Source organism: Salvelinus sp. IW2-2015, linkage group LG28 (genome assembly GCF_002910315.2).
Source record: "Salvelinus sp. IW2-2015 linkage group LG28, ASM291031v2, whole genome shotgun sequence".
Classification (NCBI taxonomy): Eukaryota; Metazoa; Chordata; class Actinopteri; order Salmoniformes; family Salmonidae; genus Salvelinus; species Salvelinus sp. IW2-2015.
This window is the reverse complement of record NC_036868.1, coordinates 14,902,240-14,920,491: the sequence shown is the minus strand read 5'-3', so window position 1 is coordinate 14,920,491 and position 18,252 is coordinate 14,902,240. Positions and strand designations below refer to the sequence as shown.

Genomic DNA, 18,252 nt, shown 5'->3' with positions numbered 1-18,252 from the left:
TTGGTTGAGAGAGGGGTGGAGAGGTAAAGAGAGGGGTGGGAGAGGTGGAAGTACAGAGAGGGTGTGGAGAGTGTTAGAGAGGGGTGGTAGAGTTGAGAGAGGGTGAGAAGGTGTTGGAGAGAGGGGTGGAGAGTAGAGAGAGGGGTGGAGAGCGTTAGAAGAGAGGGTTGGAGAGGTAAAAGAGAGGGGTGGGAGAGGGTTAAGACGGTAGAAGAAGGGGTGAGTTGGTATAGAGAGGGGTGGAGAGGTTGAGAGAGGGGCAAGAGGTAAAGAGAGGGTTGGACGAGGTAAAGGAGGGAGAGGTAAGAGGGTGGAGAGGTAAAGAAAGGGGTGGAGAGAGTAAAGAGAGGGGTGGAGCGTAAAGTAGGTGAATAAAGAGAGGGGTGGAGAGGTTGAGAGAAGGGGTGGAGAGAAAAGAGAGAGGGTTGGAGAGGTAAAGAGAGGGGTGGAGGTGAGAGAGGGGTGGAGAGGTTGAGAGAGGGGGTGGAGAGACAAGAGAGTGGTTGGTGAAGAGGTAGAAGAGAGGTTTGGAGAGGGTTGAGAGAGGGGTGGAGAGGATAAAAGAGGGGGCAGGAGAGGTTGAGAGAGGGGTGGAGAGTTAAGAGAGGGGTGGAGAGGTAAAGAGAGGTGGAGAGGTTAAAGAGAGGGTTGGAGAGGTAAAAGAGAGGGTGGAGAGGTTGAAGTAAGAGGGGTGGAGAGGTTGAGAGGAGGGGTGGAGAGGTAAAGAGAGAGGGTGGAGAGGTGAAAGAAGAGGGTGGAGAGGTTGAGATGAGGGGTGGAGAGGTAAAGAGAGGGGTGGAGAGGTTGAGGAGGGGTGAGAGCGGTTGAGAGAGGGGTGGAGACGTAAAGAGAGGGGTTGGAAGGATGAGAGAGGGTGGAGAGTGAGAGAGGGGTGGAGAGGTGGAGAGGGGTGGAGAGGTAAAGAGAGGGGTGGAGAGGTTGAGAGAGGGGTGGAGAGGTAAAGAGAGTGGTGGAGAGGGGTGGAAGAGGTTGAAGAAGAGGGGTGGAGAGGGTTGAGAGAGGGGTGGGATGAGGTAAAGAGAGGGGTGGAGAGGTTGAGAGAGGGGTGGAGAGGTTGGGAGAGAGGGGTGGAGAGGTAAAGAGAGGGTCGTGGAGAGGTAAAGAGAGGGGTGGAGAGGTTGAGAAGAGGGTTGGAGAGTGACTTGAGAGAGAGGGTGGAGAGGTAAAGAGAGGGTGGAGAGGTAGAGAGAGGGGTGGAGAAGGTAGAGAGAGGGGTGGAGAGGTTAAAGAGGGTTGGAGAGGTAAAAGAGAGTGGGAGAGGGTGGAGAGGTTGAGAGTGAGAGAGGTTGAGAGAGGGGGAGAGTTAAAGAGAGGGGTGGAGAGGTTGGAGAGAGGTGGAGAGAGGTAAAGAGAGGGGTGGAGAGGTGAGAGAGGGGTGGAGAGGTATTAGAGACGAGAAGGGTGAGAGAGTGGGTGGAGAGGTTGAGAGAGGGTGGAGAGGTTGAGAGAGGGGTGCGAGATGGTAAAGAGAGCGGGTGGAGAGGTAAAGAGAGGGTTGGAGAGGTGTGAGAGAGGGGGTGGAGAGGTAAAAGAGAGGGGTGGAGAGGTTGAGAGAGGGGTGGAGAGGTTGAGAGAGGGGTGGGAGAGGTTGAGAGGGAGGGAGAGTGTTTGAGAGCCTAAGCCTCTGCTGTATCTCTGCTTCTCTCCAGACAGGATACCAGGGAGTATCAATCAACACTGATGCTCTCCAGAACAGGGTTGGGCAGCTGGGCACACACAAAACCTACAGGACATAGACAAGATTTAAGAAAACACTTTAAAGATAGCCCAAACACTGAAGAATTACAGAGCACACATGATCAAATCTGGACACAACGAAAAAGAGTCGGACGGACATAAGACAAACACCCAGACTGACACAGACACACAGACAGATAGTTAGGGTTTCTTCATGTAAAACAAAGTATTGACCACTTTGGACAAAGTTTTGTCTTAGGATTGATAAAAAAGGCAACTGGTAATGTTTGACATTCAACCATGTTCCAACTGTGACATTGGCTTTTTCCTTATATGTGGAAACATGAACACTGATGTCGGAAATACAACTGATAATAAATCAGAATGTTAGCTGAACCTTTACTCTTGGAGTCTTCACTTTGCTTAGGGAAACAGTGCATTATCTGTTTAAACTGTTTTCTGAGCCAAGACAAATTTCTTGTATACTTACTGTGGTATGATCTGCAGATTTTGCACAACAAAAGGAGTACGGCCCGTAAGCCAAGAACCCTAACAACAAGGTGCAGAACAAACATTTGTTCTGCTACTTAACATCAGAGCACCTGCAGAAAACCATACAAAAACATGTGTTCATATTTTACCGTCAGTGTTGCAGGTCCAATGTTGAACAATCGTCATCATCAGTCTGGAACATGGGTTAACCGTCGGGTTCAGACACGATGACCACTAGGCTTACTTGACTTGGTTACTAGCCCAACTTAAAACAGGGGAATAACCCCTGGTCGAGTCCAAAGACATTCCCTAGACAGAGGCATGGAAGTACAAGCCTTGTGTGCAAGGTTTTGAACCTCAGTGGCATGAACATCCGTGCATGACCAACCATCCCTGTGATCCATAAGTAAATGAGCAAAAACACTAAAAGTAATAGGAGGAGAGGGCAGCGACCCTTACCAGAGCGGTGTGGTTGTTATGACACAAATCAGAAGGGTAAAACATACGTTCCATTTAAAAGGGATACGGGCGTACGATTTCAAACAGTGGATGTACGACTTGTGTAGCAGGTCTCTCGCATTTTCTCCTGCTGATCTCCTGTGAAGTAAACACACTAGTTGGAGCTACCCCTCTCGTCCTGCACCTCCGCTCTCCTTCCGATTCTCTCAAGGACTGTGAAGTTTTCATGCCACTGAGAAAATATTTCTTTAATACTTTGGCATCAAGTAAGCTAAGGCAACTTACATTGCTTCCCCTACATAAATCAAAGCGTGGGGGTATTCCCAAAACTAAATTGGAATTTCAAATTAAGATTGTAATCCTGTAAACTTTTTTGGAAAACTCAGGCAAGAGCACAGAGAAACTGCACATGACTATCTAGTAGAGTTCCAAGAGAAATCTTTGGCCATTCTGAGCAAACTCAAAGCAATGTTTGAAAAACCTTCTTCTCCAGGGGCCTTTAGAATGTGGAACTCAAAAAAACAACTTTTCCTTTGATGCAGCGAGTATTGATATTCACATGCTAATAAGTAACTGAACCATGTCACCAATCCGCTCATTACCTCTGCTGATCCTCTGCTTCTCTCCAGACAGGATACCAGGAGTATCAATCACACTGATGCTCTCCAGAACAGGGTTGGGCAGCTGGGCACACACAAACCTACAGGACATAAGACAAGATTTAAGAAACACTTTAGATAGCCCAACACTGAAGAATTACAGAGCCWACATGATCAAATCTGACACAGAAAAAGAGTCGGACGGACATAAGACAAACAMTCCCAGACTGACACAGACACACAGACAGATAGTTGGGTTTTCTTCATGTAAAACAAAGTATTGACCACTTTGGACAAAGTTTGTCTTAGGATTCAAAAAGGCAACTGGTAATGTTTGACATTCAACCATGTTCCAACTGTGACATTGGCTTTTTCTTATCTGTGGAAACATGACACTGATGTCGGAAATACAACTGATAATAAATCAGAATGTTAGCTGACCCTTTACTCTTGGAGTCTTCACTTTGCTTAGGGAACGTGCATTATCTGTTTAAACTGTTTTCTGAGCCAAGACAAATTTCTGTATACTTACTGTGGTATGATCTGCAGATTTGCACAACAAAGAGCGGCCGTAAGCCAAGAACCCTAACAACGTGAAGCCAAGAACCCTAACAAAGTTAGCAGAACAACATTTGTTCTGCTACTTAACATCAGAGCCACCTGCAGAAAACCATCACAACAAACATGTGTTCATCATTTTACCGTCATTTAGCTAGGCAAGTCAGTTAAGAACAAATTCTTATTTTCAATGACAAGTCTGGGAACAGTGGGTTAACTCCCTTGTTCAGTGGACAGAACGACAGATTTGTATCTTGTCAGCTAGGGATTCAAACTTGCAACCTTTCGGTTACTAGCCAACGCTTCTAACAACTAGGCTAACCCGTCGTCCAATATATCTCCCTTAGGACACACAATGAGACCAAGCCTTGTGCTGATATTGGAAACCCTCAGTGGATGCTCCCTCCAACCTCCCGTGATCCAAAGTATGAATAGCATATTAAGAAACACTTAATAGGTAATAAGGCAGTGAGCAGTGAGCAGCGAGCCCTTACCCCAGAGCGAGGTGTGAGGTATGTATGACACGCACACATCAAATGATAAGGGTTAACAGACCCACTGACGGTCTGCCACTAAAAGGGGATACCCTGGGCGGTGAGCAGAGGGAAATTCAATCAGAGGTGGAATGTAGAGCTTGTGTAGCAGGTCTCTCCTCGTGGCATGATATCATCCTGTGACATGATACCATCCTGTGACATAGTAAACACAGCTACAGTTGAGGAAGGCTAAACTTAACTTTCACTCTCGCTCCTGCACTCAGTCCGCCTCCCTCCCTTTCCTTCTCTCAAGGACTGTGAGTTTCATGCCAACTGAGAAATATTTAATACTTTGGCATCAGTAAGCTAAGCAACTTACATTGCTTCCCTACATAAATCAAAGCGTGGGGGTATTCCAAAACAAATTGGAATTTCAAATTAGATTGTAATCTGAAACTTATTGGAAACTCAGCARGAGCACAGAGAAACTCACATGACTAACTAGTAGAGTTCCAGAGAAATCTTTTGGCCATTTGAGCAAACTCAAAGCAAGTTTGAAAAACTTCTTCTCCCAGGGGCCTTTAGAATGTGGAACTCAAAAAACAACTTTCTTTGATGCACAGTATTGATATTCAATGCTAATAAGTTACTGAACATTCACCATTCCCTMTTTGATAAGGCAACTAAAAACAACCAGTAACAGTGCGCTTTTCATTTGCTGTATACAAACATGAGTCATCCATCTCTATAGATCAGGTATTCCCAAACTGGGATGCGCGCAACGCCGTCRGGGTACGCCAAATAAAAATGTGATTCACATTTAAAAACAGTCCATTTATATTTTCCAACAGGGCTATACATTTGGGTGAGGTTTTTTTCTCGCCTGAGTATCCTCGTTTCACTGCCAAAAATAAACTTAAACCATCTAGTGTTCAGTGAAATAACAACACAATGTCAAATACAGGTAGCCTAGTCAAATAATTAACATCCAATTACATGAACCATTACTCTATCCACTAACGGTCCATATGTAGCCAAACGTAGCTGATGCTCATATTGGTATCTGTACTGATGGCGCAAAAGCCATGACAGGGAGATGGAGTGGTAACGCTCGTGCAAGCAGTTACTCCCGACGTCACTTGGGTACACTGCAGTATCCACCGAGAGGCTCTTGCTGCCAAGGGAATGCCTGACAGCTTGAAAGACGTTTTTAACACGACAGTGAAAATGGTTTACTTTGTTAAAGCAAGGCCTCTGAAATCTCGTGTCTTTTCTGCACTATGCAATGATATGGACAGCGACCATGTAACGCTTTTACATCATACAGAAGTGCACTGGTTATCAAGGGGCAAAGTATTGACACTTTTTTTTTTTTAATTGAGAGGTGAGCTTAAAGTTGTCTTTACTGATTTTCACTTGTCTGAACGCTTGAATGATGATGAGTATCTCACACGACTGGCCTATTTGGGAGATGTTTTTTCTCGCCTGAATGATCTGAATGTAGGATTACAGGGACTCTCCACAACTATATTCAATGTGCGGGACAAAATTGAGGCTATGATTAAGAATTGGAGCTCTTTTCTGTCTGCATTAACAAGGACAACACACAGGTCTTTCCATCATTGTATGATTTTTTGTRTGAAAATGAACTCAAGCTTATAGACAATGTCAAATGTGATATAGTGAAGCACCTGAGTGAGTTGCGTGCGAAATTACGCAGGTACTTTCCCGAAGCGGATGACACAAACAACTGGATTCGTTATACCTTTCATGCCCTGCCTACAGTCCACTTACCRATATCTGAACAAGAGAGTCTCATCGAAATTGCAACAAGCAGTTCTGTGAAAATGTAATTTAATCAGAAGCCACTGCCAGATTTATGGATTGGGCTGCGCTCAGAGTGTCCTGCCTTGGCAAATCGCGCTGTTAAGACACTGATGCCCTTTGCAACCACATACCTATGTGAGAGTGGATTCTCGGCCCTCACTAGCATGAAAACTAAATACAGGCACAGACTGTGCGTGGAAAATGATTTAAGACAGACTCTCTCAAATACAACCCAACATTGCAGAGTTATGTGCATCCTTTCAAGCACACCCTTCTCATTAACCTGTGGTGAGTTATTCACCATTTTCGATGAACAAATAAGGTTTTATATGTAAGATGGTTAAATAAAGAGCAAAATTATTGATTATTATTATATTATTATTTGTGCCCTGGTCCTGTAAGAGCTCTTTGTCACTTCCTACGAGTCAGGTTGTGACAAAAACTCCCACTCATTCTTATGTTTAATAAACAAATCGTTTGATGTGTGTGTGGCAAGCTACAATGATGGCAAAAAACAACATTTGAGAGTGCGCTGACCCTGGTGCTAGAGGGGGTACGCAGCTGGAGGTTGAATGTTTGAAGGGGTACAGGACTATAAAAAGGGAACTACTGATATAGATGAATAAAAAACACTACATGTGGACTGTTATAGTCTCACCTGTTGAGAAAGGCGTTTCCGAAGGCRTTGAGCTTCCTGAAGGGTTTCTTGGGGTCGACCACCAGGGCATTGCCAGGGATCAGCCCCTCCGTGTCTCCATGCATCACTGCAATGAAGGAGTCTGTGGTGGGCTCTGGCCCGATCCGCATTCCAGGGAAATCCTGCTCCAACAGGTATCTGGGGAGTAATAGGAGACATGGATATCTGGTTATGCTTTTCTTTATTGTCCACTATCTTAGTTGACATGTTACTTTACAACCCCTATACACCTGCCCTTTACATGGCAAACTTGTACTAACGCATCTTTTAAAATAAAATAATAGCAATGTTGAATTATAGGGTCACGGTCCAAGAGTTTATACTTGAATCAGTCTGAATTGATATCACAGATGTCAAATCTCTTCTAAATARAGATTTGTGTGTAATATTGTAAAGATTTAGTATAATTCTATAGAATGTGCAAAATCCTACAAATGCATTGAATCGTAAATACTAGATTTCGCTGGTGATTCATTACTCAAGGCAATAAATTGTCATTTTAAACCACTTTCAACACTTAAAGCACTAACAGATGTGAGGTCAACCAGCTGATACTCTATGTATCCACTCGACACACACCCTGTGGGTCAACAGTGCTGGCTAGTACGATAGATGTAAGGAGCACTGACACAAGCCAGAATATATTGTCTCACTGTCCAGACCCAGATGTTTATCCTTCCCACTAGGGTTGGGCGGTATCTAGATTTCCATACCGTCATACCGTTTCTGTACCATACCGGGGTATACGGTATTACCGGAAGTGCACACAAGGGGCGCTATACCCCTAAAAAAAGTATACACATTTTTGACACACAAAATAATTTAGGCAACAAGGATTTTGATCCAAGTGGGGATTAAATGTCTCTACTATCACCAAGAAGCTTGGTCTTGACATCTAGCTACTTAGCTAGATAGTTAGCAAACCAAATGAATAGCTGGAGCCCTGAGCTGCATGTCATTTATTTGACACATCTTAGATTTGTTCCAGTTATTCTTAACTTATAGTTATAAGGAGTGGCGTAGCATGCACCCCCGCAGCCCCCGTGAGACGTTGGTGCCCCCAACCCTCCGCATTTAAAAAAAAGTATTATTATTATTATTCTTATTTACGGCATTTAAAATCATACCATCGGTATTTCGAAATACCCCGGCGTGCGGTATAAACGGTATACCGCCCAAGCCTACTTCCCACAGCTCTGCCACTGAGGCTTCGGTGAGATGAAGGGAGGCAGAGGGACTGTGTTATGTCCGTCATGATGGCAACGTTAATGAATGACCTTGTGTGTGTGCAAGTGTGTGTGTGTGCGTGCGTATGTGTGTGTGCACGTGTGTGTGTTTGGAAACAGACTAGAGAGGAAAGAGCTAAGCCTGTGTGCTTTCATAACACTTAGGACTGAGGAGTCAGCACACACACACAAACACAGGCCTAGCTCTTTCACTGCCACTCTTCGCTGCTGCTTGCTGCCGCTACATAGGCACATCCTCTATGAATAATGCACCACAGCACATGAAACTGAAGACGCTGCCTATGGCCCTATCCTGCAGGACAGTGGCCTCACATAGGGCACAAACCACAGAGAAATGGAGAGTAGCCCAACTAGCCCATTCCACCTCTCAGTTTCCTCTATCCCCAAGCCATTAGAGAGGCTAGCTCTGGAAACTCTGACAATGGACTGAACCATGACCGTCACAGGCAGAATAGGAATCCAACACAAAGCCATCACCTGACTTGGTCAGTGCTGAACCGTAGCTGATTAAATAGTCAAACGTTTCCAACTTTTGAAACTGACATATATGGCCTGGATTCAGCATAAATCTTTTGTCAGTGCTTTATGATGCTTCAAAATATGATTTAGCAAAATAAACTTTAGAGTGCGCAAGCAAAATAATCTGTATTATTATATTAAAAGCTTCCAGAGATGAGAGATTTTTATCCGGTGAACTGTGATCCATATCTAATACAATCTTGTCCAGGGATTGGTATACCTGGAATTCAGCGTAAGCCTGGTACAATCACAACCAGAGAAACATTTCAGGGATTTCTCTCTCTGTCTGTACCAAGGGACCACGACCACGTCTGGTTACAGAATGTTATAATAGCGCCAGAGGAGATGGCTGCTGTTTTACGATCCCCTAAACAATTGTGATATTGTGTGTTGTTTCGTGTTATTTGTAACTTATTTTGTACATAATGTTTCTGCCACTGTGTCTTATGACCGAAAAGAGCTTCTTGATATCAGGACAGCGATTACTCACCCCGTACTGGAGGAATACCTTTTCTTTACATTTGTAGGGGAAAGAGACAGAGATATCGGGGACGAAGGTCTGGGTGCCTTGTAAGGATCCGACGGTGAGTGTGTAATCTCCCTTTACCATCGGTCCTATTAGCAAATGTACAATCATTAGGAAAAAAATAGACAAACTACGATCACGTATATATCCTACCAACAGGACATTAAAAACTGTAATATCTTATGTTTCACAGAGTCGTGGCTGAACGACAACATTAATAACATACAGCTGGCGGGCTTTACGCTTTTTCGGCACGATAGAACAGCGGCGTCTGGTAAGAGGCGGTCTATGAATATTTGTAAACAACAGCTGGTGCACGAAATCTAAGGAAGTCTCAAGGTTTTGCTCGCCTGAGGTAGAGTATCTCATGACAAGCTATAGTCCACACTATTTACCAAGAGGATTTTCATCTATATTCTTCGTAGCTGTCTATTTACCACCACAAACCGATGCTGGCACTAAGACCGCACTCAATGAGCTGTATACGGCCATAAGCAAACAGGAAAATGCTCATCCAGAGGCGGCGCTCCTAGTGGCCGGGGACTTTAATGCAGGGAAACTTAAATCCATTTTACCTAATTTATACCAGCATGTTAAATGTGCAACCAGAGGGACAAAAACTCTAGATTACCTTTACTCCACACACAGAGACACGTACAAAGCTCTCCCTCGCCCTACATTTGGAAAATATGACCATAATTCTATCCTCCTGATACCTGCTTACAAACAAAAACTAAAGCAGGAAGCACCATTGACTCGGTCAATAAAAAAGTGGTCAGGTCAAGCAGATGCTAAGCTACAGGACTGTTTTGCTAGAATAGACTGGAATATGATTCTTCCGAAGGCATTGTGTGGTGTGGTGTTGTGGTGTTGGAGGGCCAGTAGGAGGCACTCTTTCCTCTGGTCTAAACAAAGATCCCAATGCCCCAGGGCAGTGATTGGGGACACTGCTCTGTGTAGGGTGCCGTCTTTCGGATGGGACTTTAAACGGGTGTCCTGACTCTCTGAGGTCATTAAAGATCCCATGGCACTTATCGTAAGAGTAGGGGTGTTAACCCCGGTGTCCTGGCTAAATTCCCAATCTGGCCCTCAACCATCACGGTCACCTAATAATCCCCAGTTTACAATTGGCTCATTCATCCCCCTCCTCTCCCCTGTAACTATTCCCCAGGTCGTTGCTGCAAATGAGAACGTGTTCTCAGTCAACTTACCTGGTAAAATAACGGTAAAAAAAAATAAAATAAAATAAAAAAATTGAGGAGTACACCACATCAGTCACTAGCTTCATCAATAAGTGCATTGATGACGTCGTACCCACAGTGACCGTGCGTACATACTTCAACCAGAAGCCATGGATTACAGGCAACATCCGCACTGAGCTAAAGGGTAGAGCTGCCGCTTTCAAGGAGCGGGAAGCTTGTAAAAAATCCCACTATGCCCTCTGACGAAACATCAAACAGGCAAAGCATCAATACAGGACTAAGATTGAATCATACTACAACGCCTCCAATGCTCGTTGGATGTGGCAGGGCTTGCAAACTATTACAGACTACAAAGGGAAGCACAGCCGCGAGCTGTGGCAAGTAACACTGAAACACGAGGCAAGTAACACTGAAACATGCATGAGAGCATCAGCTGTTCCGGATGACTGCGTGAGTAAGACCTTTAAACAGGTCAACATTCACAAGGCCGCAGGGCCAGACGGATTACCAGGACGTGTACTCTGAGCATGCGTTGACCAACTAGAAAGTGTATTCACTGACATTTTCAACCTGTCCCTGACTGAGTCTGTAATACCAACATGTTTCAAGCAGACCACCATAGTCCCTGTGTCCAAGAACACTAAAGTAACCTGCCTAAATGACTACTGACCCATAGCACTCATGTCAGTAACCATGAAGTGCTTTAAAAGGCTGGTCATGGCTCACATCAACACCATTATCCCAGAAACCCTAGACCCACTCTAATTTGCATACCGCCCCAACAGATGCACAGATGATGCAATCTCTACTGCACTTCACACTGCCCTTTCCCACCTGGACAAAAGGAACACCTATGTGAGAATGCTATTCATTGACTATAGCTCAGCATTCAACACCATAGTGGTAAGGGTAGGTAGCAACACATCCGCCATGCTGATCCTCAACACAGGGGCCCCTCAGTGGTGTGTGCTCTGTCCCTCCTGTACTCCCTGTTCACTTCTGACTGCATGGCCAGGCACGACTCCAACACCATCATCAAGTTTGCGGATGACACAACAGTGGTAGGCCTGATCACCGACAACGATGAGACAGCCTATAGGGAGGAGATCAGAGACCTGGCCATGTAGTGCCAGGACAACAACCTCTCCCTCAACGTGATCAAGACAAAAGGAGATGATTATGGACTACAGGAAAAGGAGGACCGAGCACGCCCCATTCTCATCGACGGGGCTGTAGTGGAGCAGGTTGAGTGCTTCAAGTTCCTTGGTGTCCATATCACCAACAAACTGTCATGGTCCCCCTCAGAAGACTGAAAGGATTTGGCATGGGTCCTCAGGTTCTACAGCTGTACCATCGAGAGCATCCCGACTGGATGCCTCACTGCCTGGTGTGGCAACTGCTCGGCCTCCGACCGCAGGCAATGCAGAGGGTAGTGTGTACAGCCCAGTACTTTACTGGGGCCAAGCTTCCTGCCATCCAGGACCTCTATACCAGGCGGTGTCAGAGGAAGGTCCTAAAAATGGTCAAAGACTCTACCCACCCTAGTCATAGACTGTTCTCTCTGCTACCGCACGGCAAGCGGTACCGGAGCGCCAAGTCTAGGTCCAAAAGGCTTCTTAACAGCTTCTACCCCCAAGCCATGAGACTCCTAAACAGCTAATCAAAGTGCTTCCCAGACCCCTCTTTTACACTGCTGCTACTCTCTGTTTATTATCTATGCATGGTCACTTTAACTCTACCTACATGTACACGTTACCTAAATTACCTCGACTAAACGGAGCCCCCGCCGATTGACTCTGTACCGGTACCCCCTGTATATACTGCAGCCTCGCTATTGTTATTTTACTGCTGTTGTTTAATTACTCGATACTATTATTTTTTTACTTATCTATTAATTTTTTTTTTTTACTTAACACTTATTTTTCTTAAAACTGCATTGTTGGTTATTGGCTTGTAAGTAAGCATTTCACTGTAAGGTTGTATTCGGTCGGGCATGTGACAAATAACCTTGGATTTGATTTTGATTTGTTTAAGTTTCACTGTGGATTTCAAAGGACTGCCTAATTAAGATCAGTCATATTGCCAGATTGAGACAGAACCCTACCAATAAACCCACACCCAGCTGTCATTCTCACCCACATATGCAAAAGCATGAGAACAAAGCTCTACTCATCTCCTGCTATTCAATTACATAACTGCAATATGATAACTTGATTGCAAATAAGTACTACAACCTAAAGCTAATATCTAATTTAGGTAGTACAAACTAAAAAGAAGTGAGAGTGCCCCAAAGCTTTTCAGACCTTACAACCTGATCCTACACAGTAAGTGCTTTCCGTGGCCAGGGGCATTCTCTACATGATTCCAGAATGATGTCTCGCACTTGTCACGTCTCTCTATAACTCCTGGACTAGTCGCTCTGGAAACTATTAGTAACTATACGTTGCTATAGCAATAACGGAACGGATGAGAGGGTTGGAGACAGCAGGGTTAATCAGTGACACCAGAGGACTGCATCTCACCATTGGTCTTAGGATGGCAGGAGAAATACTAGCATGCACTGGCATTACTGCACAGCAAAAGGGATGCACTTAGTCTCACTAGTAAAGTTTGATGTGGAAACATGTCACAAAGGCAATGATACAAGTAGAGAGCAGGAAAAGGGTACTAGGCTACACATCTCAACACACATAAGAGGTTCAACTACTTTCTGCCTTTCATTTGCCCATACAGCACATATATCTGATTTTAGTTAATTATACACTGAACAAAAATATAAACGCAACATGTAAAGTGTTGGTTCCATGTTTCGTAAGCTGAAATAAAGGATCCCAGAAATGTTCCATACACACAAAAAGCCTATTTCTCTCAGAATTTGTGCACAAATTTGCTTACATCCCTGTTAGCGAGCATTTCTCCTTTGCCAAGATAATCCATCCACCTGACAGGTGTGGCATGATCATTACACATGTGCACTTTGTGCTGGGGATACACAACACAATGCAACAGATTTTTGTTTTGAGGGAGCGTGCAATTAGCATGCTGACTGCAGGAATATCCACCAGAGCTGTTGCCAAATAATTTAATGTTCATTTCTCTACCATAAGCCACCTCCAATATCATTTTAGAGAATTTGGCAGTACGTCCAACCGGCCAAACGTCCAACAACCGCTGACCACGTATAAACACATCAGCCCAGAACCTCCACATCCGGCTTCTTCACCTGCAGGATCATCTGTGACCAGCCACCCAGACAGCTGATTGCTGCACAAACTGTCAGAAACCGTCTCAGGGAAGCTCATCTGCGTGCTCGTCGTCCTCACCAGGGTCTTGACCTGACTACAGTTCGCTATCGTAACCGACTTTAGTGGGCAAATGCTCAGCTTCGATGGCCACTGACACGCTGGAGAAGTGTGCTCTTCGCGGATGAATCGTGGTTTCAACTGTACCGGTCAGATGGCAGACGTACGGCGTCGTGTGGATAAGTGGTTTGCTGATGTCAACATCGTGAACACAGTGCCCCATGGTGGTGGTGGAGTTATGGTGTGGGCAACCATAAGCAACGGACAACGAACACAATTGCATTTTATCGTTGGCAATTTGAATGCACAGAGATACAATGACAGGATCCTAAGGCTCATTGTCGTGCCATTAATCCGCCGCCATCACCTCATGTTTCAGCATGATAATGCACGGCCCCATGTCGTAAGGATCTGTACACAATTTCTGGAAGCTGAAAATGTCTCAGTTCTTCTATGGCCTGCATACTCACCAGACATTTCACCCCTTGAGTATGTTTGGGATGCTCTGGATCGATGTGTACGACAGCATGTTCCAGTTCCCGCCAATATCCAGCAACTTCGCACAGCCATTGAAGAGGAGTGGGACAACATTCCACAGGCCACAATCACCAGTTTGATCAACTCTATGTGAAGGAGATGTGTCACGCTACATGAGGCAAATGGTGGTCACACCAGATACTGACTGGTTTTCTGACCCATGCTCTGGGTATCTGTGACCAACAGATGCATATGTGAAATCCATAGATTTGGGCCTAATGAATTTATTTAAATTGACTGATTTCCTTACATGAACTGTAACAGTCAAGTTTTTGAAATTGTTGCATGTTAGGAAAAATAATTGTTCAGTGTACATGGTTAAAGTCTAGAAATGCATAGAGTTCCCATGTTGTTACTCTGGGGGTAACTTTAATTCATAGTTCAGTTAAGGTGTTTGTCCTTTATTTGGCATGTTTGGCTGGCAGTCATGGTGACCGTTATTAGATCAAATGTGTGACCTTCGCTGCATGGAAGCTCGATTTAATTCTGGCCGCCCATCGCCAAAACAAAGTGTGCTTTGTCATAGGCTCAGAGAGACCACAACACTTGCTTTTAGGTCCAATGTTTTTGCATCTGCCCTTGTATTCCTTTGATGAGCCCTAAGTGGGATGGTCGGCATACCATTAAGCAGTCCATAGGGAAATGCTGGAATTTAGCATGGAAACATGATCTGTTTGATGGTCGTGGACAAGTTTGCAGACAAATCATTGGAGTAGCTGACATTCCTGTGTTTGGGGTGTGACTACACGGGAAAATTGATGCAGCTAATTAGTGTAAGATAAGAGAAGATATACACTATATATACCACAATTATGTGGACACCACTTAAAATTAGTTAATTCGGCTATTTCAGACACACCCGTTGCTGACAGGTGTATAAAATCGAGCACATAGCCATGCAATCTCCATAGACAAACATTGGCAGTAGAATGGCCTTACTGAAGAGCTTTCAATGTGTCATAGGATGCCACCTTTCCAACAAGTCAGTTTGTGAAATGTATGTCCTGCTAGAGCTGCCCCAGTCAACTGTAAGTGCTGTTATTGTGAAGTGGAAATGTCTAGGAGCATCAGCGGCTTAGCAGCGAAGTGGTAGGCCACACAAGCTCACAGGATGGGACCACCGAGTGCTGAAGTGGGTAGCGGGTAAAAATCATATGTCCTCAGTCGCAACACTCACTACCGAGTTCCAAATTGTCTCTGGAAGCAGTCAGCACAAGAACTATTCATCGGGAGCAACATGAAATGGGTTTCCATGGCCGAGCAGCTGCATACAAGCCTAAGATCACCATGCATAATGCCAAGTGTCGGCTGGAGTGGTGTAAAGCTCACTGCCTTTGGACTCTGGAGCAGTGGAAATGCGTTCTCTGGGGTGATGAATCACACTTCACCATCTGGCAGTCCGACGGATTAATCTGGGTTTGGCAGATGCCAGGAGAAACGCTACCTGCCCCAATGCATAGTGCCAACTGTAAAGTTTGGTGGAGGAGGAATAATGGTCTGGGGCTGTTTTACATGGTTTAGGCTAGGCCCCTTAATTCTAGTGAAGGGAAATCTTAACGCTACAGCATACAATGACATTCTAGACGAGTATGTGCTTCCAACCTTGTGACAACAGTTTGGGGAAAACCCTTTCTTGTTTCAGCATGACAATGCCCCCATGCACAAAGCGAGGTCCATCCAGTAATGCTCTTGTGGCTGAATGGAAGCAAGTCCCTGCAGCAATGTTCCATCATCTAGTGGAAATCCTTCCCAGAAGAGTGGAGGCTGTTATAGAAGCTAATGGGGGACCAACTCCATATTAATGCCCATGATTTTGGAATGAGATGTTCAACGAGCAGGTGTCCACAAACGTTTGGTCATGAAGTGTACTTTGAACACACCGACAGCGGCATTGCATTTTGGTACACCAGAATTACATTCATTTCCAATGAAACGCTGTGTTTGCCTTGCAGCATTGTGTTGCAGAGGCAGTTTCAATGCCTTCGGTGTGGTACATACGTTGTATTTAAAGAGCGTATGCATCAAACTGTATGCTTTGACAGCTTGACAGAAATGGTAGCAGAAGGTGAATGTTGAACTTTCTTGCATACATATCTAGATGATGCTGCGTACTATTTTGCGCAATGACGCTGTCGGTGTGTTCGAAGCGTTAGTCCATATGAGATGGAAATGTGTCCTCTGATCATTTTCCCAACCCTTCCCATATACACACACACACACACAAACACACATTAGGTTGGAGAGGCTGGAGAAGAGTAACATGTAATCATAAAATGAAAATTATGGGATGATATCTATAACCATATAATAACCTGTGGTGGAAAAAGCACCCAATTGTCATACTTGAGTTAAAGTACCTTAATAGAAAATGACTCAAGTAAAAGTGAAAGTCACCCAGTAAAATACTACTTGAGTAAATGTCTAAAAGTATTTGGTTTTAAACATACTTAAGTACCAAAAGTAAATGTAATTTCAAAAATATACTTAAGTATCAAAAGTAAAAGTAAACATAAATAATTTCAAATTCCTTACATTAAGCAACCCAGACGGCACAATTTACTAGTTTTTTCCTTTATTTACGGATAGCAAGGGGCACACTCCAACACTCAGACATAATTTACAAACAAAGCACTTGTGTTTAGTGAGTCCACCAGATCAGAGGCAGTAGGGATGACTAGGGATGTTCTCTTGAACATTGGATAATTTTAATGTCCTGCTAAGCATTCAAAATGTAACGAGTACTTTTGGGTATCAGGGAAAATGTAAGGAGGAAAAAGTATATTATTTTCTTCAGGAATGTAGTGAAGTAAAAGTTGTCAAAAATATAAAATACTAAAGAAAAGTACAGATACAAAACAAAAAAAAGAATACTTAAATAGTACTTTACACCAATGATAATAACATATGATAACACTAGATTCCCATAATCTACTTATATATTTTTGTAAACTCATCTATACAGTACCAGGTGAATGCCATATAACCAATAAAGCATTTTTGTCTGTTGGAATGTGTTATCCCTCTTCTCAAGTCAGAGTACGGTGTCAATATTTGACCTGTGACTGCCTAAGGTTGAACTGCAACCCAGACACCCATCCAGTCAACCCAAAAACGAACACATTAATCTCCCTAGGATAACTTTTTTGTTCAATAAAAGCTCATTTTTGCATCAAGCTGTGAATATGCAGTGTGTCTTCCATGCATTTAATGTCCCCTCTGTTTGCATTTCAGACCATAACTCACTAGTGTTTTGGCCCACTGACCAGCAAGCAAAGTACCCACCAGTGACATTTCAAACACAGACCTACCGTATGAAGCTGGTCTTTCCAGTGGAATACTGCCCCACAAGGAGAACCATGGGTTTGTTGTCAAAGTCGGCATCCTCTAAGGCGGGCGAGTGGAACTCGTGGAATTTGTAGTGTTCCTCCAATGGCAACAATTTGGTTTTGTAGAGCTTCTTGAGGCCATCGCTGACTGTCTGAAAGACCTCAGGATCCTTCTTCCTCCTGTCATCGGTACCCAACCAGCTGAACATGATGCAATTCGATAATGGACAACCTTATACTCTATAGAGATCTCTATTGGTGATTTTTCTATTTCTATTCTAGTCTTCTATACAAATAATTCGGAGGATCTCTTTGTCATTGATTTAGTAGATGGTTTGTTTTTCCTTTCAATCAAACTATATGCAGACACATCCTTCAATGGAAGCGTTCGTTCCCCAAGTCCTTACAAGCCAAACACGAGACACAGATGCATTCAGACGACTATAAGCCAGCTAATTAACTAGACACATACCAGCGATGCTAAATCATTTCTACATGAGCATTTTCATATCACAGCTATAATGCACGATTTTCATTCAAGCTGTAGAGGAATTTCAGAAATGATGCACGTATCAAGCTTAGCTGTCAAATTGTGATCTCGTCTTACATTTGAATACTGACGCGGTTGAAGCTTCAAAATACTGTCCTAAATAATAGACCTTTCTCGAGTCAAATGAAGAAACAACAATATAGCTATAATAAAGCACTATTCCTACTGCTGCGTAGAATGTTGTGCGGTCACTGGCTTCCCCGGCATCGTTACTGCAGCAGATTTAAATGCCTGTCT

At 44.0% G+C, this 18,252-nt stretch overlaps 1 protein-coding gene across 3 annotated transcripts in view; it reads right to left on the bottom strand.

Moving 5' to 3' along the window:
* The window catches only part of ehd3 (EH-domain containing 3), a 44,273-nt gene extending 26,021 nt beyond the window's left edge, over positions 1-18,252 (bottom strand). For 2 of the 3 annotated variants that reach the window (XM_023973781.2, XM_023973783.2), the window contains exons 1-3: positions 17,448-18,252; positions 6,768-6,944; positions 3,252-3,349 (exon numbers count right to left, since the gene is read on the bottom strand). In XM_023973781.2, coding sequence (XP_023829549.1) covers positions 3,252-3,349; positions 6,768-6,944; positions 17,448-17,674 — 502 coding nt within the window. In that variant the 5' untranslated portion in view covers positions 17,675-18,252. The remainder of the gene's footprint in view (positions 1-3,251; positions 3,350-6,767; positions 6,945-17,447) is intronic. The other variant, XM_023973782.2, reaches the window with a different exon arrangement.